This window comes from Myotis daubentonii, chromosome 5 (genome assembly GCF_963259705.1).
Source record: "Myotis daubentonii chromosome 5, mMyoDau2.1, whole genome shotgun sequence".
NCBI classification, from domain to species: Eukaryota; Metazoa; Chordata; class Mammalia; order Chiroptera; family Vespertilionidae; genus Myotis; species Myotis daubentonii.
In genome coordinates, this window is record NC_081844.1 from 85,847,104 (window position 1) to 85,860,059 (window position 12,956).

Sequence of the window (12,956 nt, forward strand, 5' to 3'; positions counted from 1 at the left end):
CCAGCTCTAAAAAAGAACCATAACTATGTCTGCTTGGAATTTTTATTTAGTCTGAAAATCTCTTTTTTAAAAAGAAACATTTTCCTCTCCATCTAGCACCTTTCTCAAAACAATAACTGAACTACTGAGGCCATTTCTTCAGAAAAAGCCTATGATCAATATGCAAGATTTAGTGTTTCTTAGAGATTATCTTGCAAGAGAACTTGACAATATTAACCATGTTTAATACAAAGAAATAATGTTGTAACTCCAAGTAAATTGCTTTTCATTAAATCTTTTCTTTCTGATCATGTACTAGATGACTTCTATTCTTAAAGCTTAGGATAAATTGGAACTATACATGAAAATCAGACCCTACGTAAAGAAAATGAGATGCCGAGAATAGTTTAGTAAAAGTAAACTTGACAACACAGTTAAAATTCATTGGGAAAATTTTAATAAGCATCAAATGCACTTTACATTGATAACTGCAATACTGAAACTGTGACATTTTAAATATTTTTTTCAAAAAAGGTTAGCGATTTTCTTTTTCCTGGGAAACATGGAGATCCAACTATAAGCATTACTGTGGCCAGTCTACGTCACTATGGTCTAGTTAATGCTAATATCTAAACAGGTGGTTACATTGCACGTCTACAATAAGGCAGACTCTGAACTTCCATATCGTTGAATTTTAGCAAAACTTCCATGAGATAACTGAAAGGAATGTCAAATTTTTGAAGTGCAAACTCATGAACTCTATATTGCGATTAGTTCTTTGCTTGAAGTGCATCCAACTTGAGAATACAGGTGATTTTTCTTTCCTAATTATTTGGAAAAATATTTTGCAGTAAGTCTTGTATCTTCTTTACTATGACTGGGTTGTTTCTAAAAAAGATTATCAGCTCTGTGGTTAGTTTCCCACAGTTGATAAAAATTCTATCAAAAACACCATAATATAATTTAAGGAAAAAAGTTGTTTTTCAAAGGCTGCAGGAACAGGGAAGAAATAGCACTTCTTATTTGTATAAGCACAAACACTTAAAGCTAATCACTCTGCAGGTAAATCCAGTCTAGTATTCCAAAGTTCTATAAAAATGAACAAAAGATCCATGTTTACATCCACTGCTTCAATAGTTAAATGTTAGACCTGCGTGAGAGTTCCACTGTAGCAGTTTGCTGGTCCGGTTTAAGAGTTCGAAGTCCTTTTTGTGTATTTGGCCCAATGATGTCCACATTCCAGATAAATTCAGTTCAAAAAACAGAAATTAGGGCAAAGACTCCGTATAACAAAGCACATGGATATGCTACTAGAAGTTGCTGTCCTTCCATGGCTAATGCAGAAATAAAAATTTTGGAAGCAGAAAAACTACACCATCCAATAATTCCAGCAGTGAGAATGATTCCTACCATTCCTCTGTAACCAACAAGAAAAAAAACAACAAGGAGAGGGCGAAAAAAGACAGTAGACGAGATTAGTTATGTAAGCAAGTCTTTAAAAAAACATTTTAAATCCACATGTAGACATCTGTAGAAATAATCAAGATTCCCCCCCCCCCCTTCAAATGTACTTTGCAGTGAATTCAAGGAGGATAAATTAAGTATGTGATAAACAGTCCATTTATGAATACATTTTGCTCCTTTTAGCACAGGGTTTCTCAATCTCGGCACTACTGACATTGGGCTAGATATACTTTTGTTGTAGGGACTGTTCTGTGCATTGTGAGACTGTTTAGTCGCATCCCTTGTCCCCAACAGTTGTGACCAAAATTATCTCCATGTATTGCCAAATGTCCCCTGGAAGCAAAGTCATCCCTAGTTGGAAAACACTGTTTTAAGTAGAAAATATCTTCTGTAGAATTCAAATATAAATATATCAGTCTTAACAAGTGAGAAGAATGAAGCAATGTCTATACTGAAAACTCAAGTGTTTTTATCCAAAGGAGGAATAAAGCCATCATCTTGCCAAATCTCTGGTATCAACTAGTTGACAGATGCTCTTCTCTTAAAGCTCCATTGTAACTTACTAAGTGAAACAAAGCTTGCTCACTAGTCCTGTCCAATACCGGCCACAAGGAGGAGCTTGAACTGTTGAGATTACCTGCCCACTGGCCATGAGAAGGAACTTTTACACCTTACTTTTTAACCTTTCCTAAATTATTATCTAAAAATTACACACATTTAAAGCTGCTTACAAGTACATCTGAGAATATGATCTATATATATGAAGGCCTAAGCAACCTTTATGACCGGATGACCAGCCAGTAGCTATGATGCGCACTGACAACCAGGGGGCAGATGCTCAATGCAGGAGCTGCCCCCTAGTGGTAAGTGCACTCCCACAGCCAACCTCCTGCAACCGGCCAACTTTCCTTGGTACCTCCCCCTGGCCAGCCGCCCGATCTGGACTGGGCAATGGCCCCAATCCTCGGCCAGGCCGAGGGACACCACCCATGCACGAATTTGTGCACAGGGCCTCTAGTAGGCTAATAATAGCCTTGTGCTAAAAAAAAGTTTCATTTTCAGTTAAAACACTGCCAAAAAGAGAGTATATGTTCATTATTCACTCACTTAGCACATGCCCAACATCTTCAAAAAATCAGACATAGTCTAAAGATATCAGAGAGAAAGTAAACATAATTTTTAACAAGTTAACCTTTTCCATGCTAAATTTAATATTTACTTTCACAATCACCACTGTTTAATTATTTACAGACACTGGTAAGTGAACACAAAACTAGTTACATTCTTTATCACAGGTCAAAGCAGAGATGGTATAAAATGTTTTAAAATGTATTCTCAGTTTCCTCATCAATGACAACAGCATGTAGCAGACCTCAGTCAGAGTCAGTGATTTATCTCAAACTGATAGTGAGGTAAATCCTATTACACAGAATTGGTAAATCAATACCCAAAATAAAGATCATACTTACTGCAAAGAAAATATCACTGCAAAGCTGGAAAGCAGGATCATGGGAAGAAGACAATATCCAAGGACACTTGCCACACAACCAAATGAAACACCCGTCATACTCATTAAGTTTAATAAACAAAACATTCCTAGACATCCAATTGCACTGATCCCATATACATAGCCAAACTGGATTTTGCCAGCCTAAGGATAAAGAAAAGATTACAGGTCAAAGGGCAAAAATAAATAAATAAATAAATAAATAAATAAATAAATAAATAAATAAATAAATAAAATAACATAACTTTTTGGCCTCATTTCATAATTTATGAGCATCAAAATCTAAAGAGGTATCTAACTCTTTCTAAAGAGAAGTAAAACACGGAACAGATTAGCTTTCACATCTGATTCCTGGTCTGGGCACGTGTCCAGGTTGTGGAGTTGGTCCCTGGTCAGGGTGAATATGGGAGACAACTGATCAATGTTTCTCTCTGACATTGATCTTTCTTTCTCTTTCTCTCTTCCCTTCCTTCTAAAAAACAAGCAAACAAATTAAAACACACACACATACAAGAAGTTTAAACTATAAACCTCCCAATATTTGGTTTTTCATTTTCCAGTTAGTATTTGAGCTTGGCATAGAATTCAACAAATAGATACAAAATTTTGGTATAGTAACCTGAAGTAGTACATTTCTAAAAAGACATCTGGCTGATTTTAGGCAAAGACTACAGAGACAAATGGAAAGCTAAAATCATTAAAAAAAACCTAATTCCACCGAAACTGCTCCAAAGCAATTTATTCTCATTGGCAGATACAGCCATAATCTTCTTAACAGTGGAAATAATTTCATCATTCTTTTTATATGTGTTAGAGGAGCTAGGGGATGAAAGCCAGAGTAAAAGCTGGAAGCCAAGGTTCTGTAGGAAGGGGAGAAGAAAAGTAAACTGAATAATGAGGCAAGAGGAATATAACAGAGGCACTATTTTCTTTCTTTTTCTAAATTGTTGATTTATAAGTCCTTTGACCAAAAATAAACAAACAAAAAATTAAGACAGTAACAGCTAGGTAAATTGCAGTTACAGTACCATTAGTCAAGCTATGTGAACAACCATTATATCATTGTATTCAGGTCACATTATCATTAAAATCAGTCTTCAAAGAAACCTTCAAAAGTTCCTAATTTTTTAAGATTTTTGACATATAAAATTCAATTGCAAGAATGCCTCTATTAATTATGCTAAATGGAAAAATCCTTGAAATTTTTGTTAGACTAAATATTTATTTGTAAATACTTGATTAAACATGTAGGAGTTTGAAAGAGCTCAGCTGAGTTCATTGGTAAATTTGTTCATGTAGTAATAATAATCCCTCATACTTGCACAGTGTTTTAAAATTTTCAATGTGTTCTCACAATCTTATTAGGTGAAAGCACAGAATTATCTATCAGAGCTCAAGGACAGAGTAGGAGTCCTGAGTTCATGCCTAGCTGCTGACTAAAAACTACATCTTCTATTCATCACATCATTTCTCTCTCTTAATTCAGACACATTTGAAATATAAAACAAATATTAATAATTACCTTTACAACTTTTCATTTTCAATATGTTTTAACATTCTTAGGGAGGTGGGAAACAGGAACTAAAACTTATTCTTTAATGTTTCCATTCATTAAAAGTCAAAATAATATATAGAAAAATAACCACCAGTATCCCAAGGAAACACTATCCAAAGTCTGGAAATAAATAAAAGAGCAATAGGCTAAATTTTTTTTTTAATCAATCTCTGAAAAGTAAGAAGCGATTCTTATGAAGGAACAAAGCCACACATTTGTTTGTTTGTTTATATGTGTTTGTTTTCCCCTAATAATTGGATCACTTACTGGAACAAGAAATGGTATATGCTATATTTATTATCCATGGAGATATGATGAATAGGTATCAATTCAAGCAAGTCAATACTATTCAGAACACAACAAAGATTTGATGTGTAAGCAGTCTTGGTAGAACATAGAGAGAATTCTTTAATCTCACACTGAGAGCTGAAACTAAAATCTTACCAGTAATAATGTGGCTCCAAAGGCAAGGCAAAAAACCATGGGTCCTGCCAAATCAGTCTCATTCATGATGCTGCCATCTGCTACTTTTAATGGATGTAACACTGTTAGTGTTTTTTGCCAGATGTGGTCAAAATTGATACCTAATTCTAAAAGAAAAGAAAATAAGGAAATCAATTAGGATTTGTGATATAACATTAGTTTACCAGAATCTATGTTAGAACAGGAGACAAAATGAAACACCCAGCATGAAAAGAGCATCTAGCAATACCAATAATACTATTTTGGTAAGTCCTCAATACCAGTCCTTACTGAGTAGGTGCTTATCCCACAAATAACCAATTTCTGGTTTTGTGCTGGAAAAGGATATGAATATGATGAAACAGACACTCTAAGCTATGACTGCATAGCAAAAATTATATGGACAAATTTAAAAGCAAGGTGTCTTTAATCTGGGGCTTCAGGAATACCTGAAGTCCCCATGAAATTGTACACAAAACTATGTCTTTATTTGTTCATTTTTCTGGCAAGTGTATTCATAGCTTTCATTATATTTTCAAAGGGTATCAAATTCCCCCTGTCCCCAAAGAAATGTCCAGAACTACTGCTTTATGGATTTTGGAATACAATTTGAAAACCACCATACTTTTCAGTGATGTTACTAGTTCTGCCAGCTTATTTTCACATAGAATAATCAATACCATGCCATTTCCTTTAACATCTTCCACAGATAGAATTTAATCAATATGAAGTAAAAGTCAACGCTAATATACTGACATACTTTATTATCACTTTATAAAAATTAAAAATCTGGTCCCTTCTGACACAATGAGGTTTCATATATAATCTGTTCAAAATGGATCACTTAGCAGAAACCTTTTTCTAAAACATTATTCTTTTAAAAGAAAAGACAACTTGTCTAAACAGATTTATTTTACTAACCAGCTGACTACTATAAAATACTATCAAGTGTTGCAACCAATCTGACCTTCCAATAAAGGCGGCTCATCCTCAAAGCTGTTTCCATAGAACGGCTGCGGTGTGGTCGGAGTAAAGGTCTGAGTTGGCTGGAAAATCTGCCCGGTGTATGGCTGTTGTGGCTGTATCATTTCTGGAGGGACATAGCGACCTTGTTGCGAATAGTCATAGCCAGCATACTGTCTGTAAATCAAAGTAAGTTACATTTCCCAAAATTATGTCACTCCTATCAGCTAGTATCTCTGATAGCTAGCGAATCTTAGTTATGTGATTCCTAGGACATCTCCCTCGCCAGTTTTTACAAATGGAGGTTGAAATAATTACTAAGATCAAACTGATCACCAACAATAAATTGTCTATGTTTTATAGAGAAGGTTTCTGATGCCAACACGCCCTTATGCAGCACTTAAACATTTTACAAACTAACTTCTAAACAGTAGGAAGTCCACAAATGAAAACTTAAAATCTTTTCTATTTTATTATACAGCAGATCCTCGGGTTACATCGGAGATCCATTCCTATGATGTGACGGAACCTACTTACATAAGCACCTATGTCACTCACAGGGAGCACATGCACAGCAGTAATGAAGTGAAACAGTAAAAAAAATTTAAAAGAAAGATAACAATTACTTGACCTTTACTTGTGGTAAATAAATATTAAAAAACATAAAGCACGTATGTACATACGTCAAAATGACGGAACTTTTTTTTTTATAAATAAATGGGAGATGGCGACGTAACCACGAAATGACATACACCGAGTCCTATGTAACCCCAGGACTGTCTGTATATAAAGACAGCTATGTCTAAGACTATGGATGAGTAAAGTGGCACTGTATTTTATTTTTAACAATCTCACTTATGTCTGTCTGGTTTAAGAGAAGGCAGCTAAAATTTATTTTATCTGCTTCTACACTCAATCTGTTGTGATATATTGTTTTAGCTGAAGTATCTGAAAATCTAGTGTTGTAGACTTGCAGTTGGAAAATAGAGTATTTTTAAGATATTATCAAGAATATTACTTTTCATATTATATCAAAATTCAAAGCAAAGTGGTAGACTTTTAAATTTGTTGAAACATGGAAATTGAAACAATACTAATGATGTTTTGTACTCTGTTGTATTAGAATACGTTAATCTGTTCTCTTATACTTTGAAAGGATTCATTCTTTAATCATGTGTGATTTTGTAACATCATGTACTGGCCATTTAGAAAATATTAGTACACTCTCATTTCTCTTCAGATCACATAAATCTTTCACCTTAGAAAATATTAGTACTCTATGAATTATGTAGATGTTCTAAATATTGACATTTAATATAAATCATACAAGGTGAGGCAACTATAGGTTTATAGTTGTTCATATGGAAAATATAATCTATAATAATAAAAGCGTAATTTGCTAATTAGACAGCCGAATGACCTTCTGGATGTCCTTCCAGATGAAGCCACAGTGGTGGGGCCGGAGGCAGAGGCTGTTGGGATGATCAGGCAGGTAGGTGAGCAGTTAGGGGTGATCAGGCAGGCAGGCAGAGGCGGTTAGGGCAATCAGGCAGGCAAGCGAGCGGTTAAGGGCGATCAGGGAGGCAGGCGAGTGGTAAGGGGTGATCAGGCAGGTAGATGAGCAGTTAGGGGTGATCAGGCAGGCAGACAGAGGCAGTTAGGGCAGTTGTCGGCAAACTGTGGCTCTCGAGCCACATGTGGCTCTTTGGCCCCTTGAGTGTGGCTCTTCCACAAAATACCACGTGTGGGCGCGCATGTACAGAGAGATTGAAACTTCATGGCCCATGCGCAGAAGTCGGTATTTTGTGGAAGAGCCACACTCAAGGGGCCAAAGAGCCACATGTGGCTTGCGAGCCGCAGTTTACCAACCACTGGGTTAGGGCAATCAGGCAGGCAGGCAGGCAGAGGGGTTAGGGGCGATCAGGCAGGTAGGCAGGCAAGCAGTTAGGAGCCAGCAGTCCCAGATTGCGAGAGGGTACAGGCCGGACTGAGGGACCCCCTTCCGTTTGTGCACCAGGCCTCTAGTAATAAATTATTAGAAATAAGAATAAACTGTTCCCCAAACTCACAACTGTAAACCTACTTTTGCCCCACCCTGTATCCTATATAATAAAAGGCTAATATGCAAATTGTCCCCTCCACCAGGAGTTCGGCCAGGGGGCGGGGCTGGCTGGCCCTTCGCACCCTCCCAAACCTCCCCCCCCCACCCCCGCAGTTTGCCAGCCTGATTGGCCCCTATCAGAGAGGGCTGGTCGACACCACCTGTGCACAAATTCAGACAGGCAGGTGAGTGGTTAGGGGCAATCAGGCAGGCAGAGGGGTGCACCGGGCCTCTAATATAATATAAATATAAAAATCACATTTGTTAATGTCACCACTGCTCTCATCAGAAAAAAAATAGTTAATTACTGGGAAGCTGACAAATTCATGGTGATGGATACAAGTTTTACAAAATCTTCATTTTTGCCTGAGAACAGTAATTTGATCACTGGCCACACATATTGTCAATTATTTTCCTTGAAGTAACAGGCTCATTTCATTCATTTTTTGGAAAATATCTGTCAAAATACTTAAGTCTGAATAGCCACAGTTTGTCTGTCAGTTGTTCTTTCCAATAAAAATGGTTTCCATGGAAAAGCAGCTGATTCAGCTTGAGACTCAAATTGCACAGGGGCCTTTCCAAGAGATAATCATTGTACTTCAGTATGAAATAGAAGTGCTTTATGACTGTTTCCCATTTTATCACACAAAATACTTTAAAAATATGTGTACTCAAGGGTCAGGATATAATTCTTACTCCTTCATCAAGGGCATCATTAAATAAAGTTGGTTCCCCCACTCCCTAACAAGTGTGTGGCAATGAAGAATACAATGATTACTAGAATGGTTTGATGCCTTTGTCCTAATTCATATTTGGGTACCAGCAGTTTTACTGAGCATTGCTTTTGCAACATCTGTGCAAAAGTCAACACACCTAAAAAGGTATATAATGTCTTAGTATTGTTATAAAAACAGTTTTGACCTTAAAAACTCTCTGAAACGTCTCAAGGAACCAGTTGGGACTTCAGTCCATTCTACAAAACACTGATATAAACCCATAAATTTCATGTAAGAAAGAGAAATACTGCAAACAAATGACAGTTTCAAAGATGCACCACCATTCCTTCTTCAAGATCCAAGGTGAGAATGACAATATCATGAAGTATCATTCCCTTTTGCTGGTAGAGCCTGGTCAGAAAAATTCCTGACTCGCCTCTGCAAGCTTTAATCTAAAATATAGTATGGTAGACATGATCTTTGTGGATCAACACTTTTACAACAAGAGAAACAGCAGAAAGTAAACCTGTTTAGCACTCATAATCAACAGCAAAGACAAAGCCTTTTAACATACTGGGTTGGCTACTTAAGTTCATGAAAATCCAGAGACAGTATATAAAGGTATTACCAGTTAAGTCAAAGATAAAAACTTAGGCGCTTTCAATACTTAAAAAAATATGTATGGTATTACTACATGTCTTAGAGGCCTATCTAGAACGTGGGTCCTGGCCAAAAATGACATTCATAAAACTCAACAGATTAAGATTAAGTAAGCTTTATTTTTATTTGTTATTTTTAATTAATATATTATATTTAGAAAGTATCCATAGAAAAAGCTATGCAAAATATTAAAGCCGACTTCATAGGGAAAACGCAAAACTATAATAATAAATAAGTCAAAGTTGAAGACAATCCAAGTAATATGTTATTCAAATTTATATTTTCATCAAGATATGTTATGAATACATATGTAATACCCTTTGTAATACTTTAAGCAATAAAAAAAAAAAAAAAAGATATGTTATGAGCTGATCTTTGTTACCAAAACAAAGTATTATTTGATAAACTGAGGTGGACATTTAAAATGTCATTAGGTTATAGATTTAATTAAAGGTACATTAAGTAGAAGAGGCCAGTTTTTATTTTTAAATAAAGCTCAGAAACACAGTTATTACTAATAAAACATTAGGATTCTTGTTTTCCTAAGCGTCACCTATAAACTCATATTCATTAACTGGCAGTAATGGTTATGTAAGCACCTGGGACAAAACTTCATTACTAGTATTGGAGCAATGGTACATAATTTGGTTGGAATGAAATTGTGTGAATAGTTAGCAGTAGAATATCTAAAACTGCTCTGAAAAACTGAAATGAGAGGTAAAGTGGAATGATAGTTACACCTTAACCCCTAGAGTGCCGGGGAACGCGATCGCGCTCCTCCTGTCTTTCGCCAAAAGTGCCAGGAGCACTTATTCAAATTTTTTTTTCTACTAGTATTTCATGATACAATCAGCAAACAATATGTGTCAAAGATGAAAACAAATGTAGTAAAGGTTTCCTTAAGTTTTTGAATATGTAACTTCACTTACTTGCGATTCATAGTTTTTTTTTCCTAAACTGCTGTAAAATCAGCAAAAATGCCTTGTCAATTTTAGCATAGTTCCTAGGATATTGGTTGGCACTCAAAGGGTTAAAGTAATGCAAATATGAACAGGATAGGAAAGAAAGGCAGAGACAGATAAACCCAGGAGGTTGCAACCTAAATGGCATAATTCTGCTGAGTCCAAACACCAATACATATAATTTGGTTAAAAACAGGCTTGCATACAGGGGTTTTCCAAAGTTCTATAGCTGCAATCTGGCTAATCTTACATTCACTTGCCCTCTCATACATAGAACAAGTGCAAAATATATATATTTAGGTAAATAAATGAATAAAAATTTCACAGCAGGATTTTTCTGATTCTGTCCTACTGACTGAACAAAAAAGATATATCCTCAATGATATGTAATCTGAGAATTTAACAGAAACAAAAGTGACTCACAGAGAGAATTCTTTACATGCTCACTCCCATTATGGGTTCACTATGTAAAGTTTTTTGCTGTGTGTGTGTGTGTGTGTGTGTGTGTGTGTGTGTGTGTGTGTAGGGGGGGAGGGACTTAGACTATATCAAAATGAACAAATTCAAGAGGTCTACAGGTTGCAAAAAGTATAGCCTACCCATAACAGGCCAGACTATGAAGCTGCATTTGTTTCTTCCTTGGTTTATTTAATATTTTGGGCCCTTCCATTCAGATTTATCAATTCAAACAAGCACATTCTAGTGCTACATGTTTCTCTCAGACTGGATACACCATCTTCCCTTGCTCTCATCCTGGGCTAGTCGTCTTCATGAGGTTTTTAATTCATGGCTCGCAGGTGAACATCAGATCACACATCAACTGTCTGAAGTCATATGCGCATGTGGATATTTCAGTGCAGGCACATATTTCTCAGAAAGAGGCCCACAGTTTTTATTAGATTCTCAAAGGAATCCTAGATCATCTTGAAAAATTTCCTGACACAGGAAATTCCTTCACTGGTTAGGAGTCTGGTAAGATTCTCCTTAAGGTCCTAAGAAACTAAGGATATGATGTCCTAGAGGAAACTGATAGAAAACCTTCAGTTATTTTTGTCACAAATACCAGGAATTATTAAAAAAGCATTCTTTAACAGTTCAGGGCTGAACAGCGTTGCGTCCCTCTCTTCAAAATGCAACTGGCAACTTGTGCACAAGCTTTTAGTCTAAGTAATAACAAAGATGACTATCAATCGCTAAGTGAAAATCACCTGATGATTCATAATGGGAAGCTTACTAGTGTTACTAGCACTTCAATTAATGTTGATAAAGTCTGAAAGTTGGAGTATTTTAATTATTTAAAAAGCCACCGAATGCTTTTAATTTTTAAGTGTTCCCGTAGGCTAAATAGCCTATCTTCTAAGTACCTGAAGGCCTAACCATATCTTAAATGACGTAGCAATACTGCGAATAGAGAAAGCCCTTCAACAATCTACTTGTCCACCTACATCGCACCTGAAGATTTTGCACAAGATACCAGACTCTGAATAGGGCAAACCCTTCAAACCCAAACTAGTGTCACAGTCCTCTCCCGAGGACAGGAAGATTATGAAAAATCAGATTCCTGATCAGCGGAGACAAGTTCAGTTTCAGGCAGAACCAAACATTCTGGGCATATGGCTTCACTGAGACCTTGAGTAAATAAATGGCCAAACTTGAAAAGTTACTTGTTATAGGGTCCTCCACTTCCTCCATAATCATAGGACTGCTGTGACTGGTCGTCGATGCTGTAACTTGTCTGGTAGAAATCCGTGTTTAAGTTATCAAAGCCTGACATTGCAAACGATCTGCAATAGGAGAGAAATGGGAAAGGCTGCTTATGCTCAAGATCCTACCGAATTCGTTCCTGACACTTTGCTCAAGCAAACGGCCCCCAAAGGCAGCAAACAGTTCTTCTGAAATGTTGCGAAGCAGCATTTGGAGGGTGGGATGGAGCGGGGCGGGGGTACGGGCGTGGCTAAGGAAACGTCTAGTCTCTAAGTCCAGGCCAGGGAAGGTACGTCCACTTCAAGGACCTGATAAACCCTGGGTTAGGGGCGGGGTCGCGGGAGGAGTGGCTCCGCTGGGTGGAAAATAACAACAAGGCCCCCTTTTCATCTCGAGGCTGGGATTTACAACTGACAATGCGGCTGCCTCCTCGCAACATAAGGCCGGGGACTGCCAGGAAAGTGCAGACTCCTGGGAGGCCGCGCCTTTGGTGCAGAGGCCGCGTCACAGCCAGGACTTGCAAGGGAGCGAGGGTTTGAGGAAAAGGGCCCGACGGTGCCGAAAGGCGGCCACAAGCCGCGCCGCCCAGGAGTGGGGAGAAGCCGAGCAGTGCCACGGGCCTGGGACACTCACCAAACGCCCAGGCGGCGGCAGAAGCTCCCGCGGCGCCAGATAATCGCCCGAACTCCGCTTGGGACCCTGAAGAGGCACCCGTTGCTACGTGTCACAGGCCAAAGAACTGCTTCCGGGGCACGCCCCGCTCGCGCAGCCGTGTTGGCCGATTTTGCTCTCATTGGTTGGACACCAGTGGGCGGGGAACCTAATACGTGCATGCGCAATATGGACCAATGAGAAGAGGGGAAATACTTCCGGCAGCCTGGTT

General features: G+C 37.7%; 1 protein-coding gene across 2 annotated transcripts; it reads right to left on the reverse strand.

Moving 5' to 3' along the window:
• Window positions 1-413: 413 nt before the first annotated feature.
• YIPF5 (Yip1 domain family member 5) lies at window positions 414-12,850 on the reverse strand. 2 transcript variants are annotated; one of them, XM_059698758.1, is made up of 6 exons: window positions 12,707-12,850; window positions 12,034-12,153; window positions 5,935-6,107; window positions 4,950-5,095; window positions 2,913-3,094; window positions 414-1,396 (listed from the first exon to the last, which is right to left on the reverse strand). In XM_059698758.1, the coding sequence occupies exons 2-6, from the start codon at window positions 12,141-12,143 to the stop codon at window positions 1,234-1,236; spliced, it is 774 nt and encodes a 257-aa protein (XP_059554741.1). In that variant the 5' UTR covers window positions 12,144-12,153; window positions 12,707-12,850; the 3' UTR covers window positions 414-1,233. The 2 variants fall into 2 exon arrangements, with proteins under 2 accessions (XP_059554741.1, XP_059554742.1); XM_059698759.1 differs by lacking the exon at window positions 12,707-12,850 and having other exon boundaries at window positions 5,935-6,057.
• Window positions 12,851-12,956: the final 106 nt, after the last annotated feature.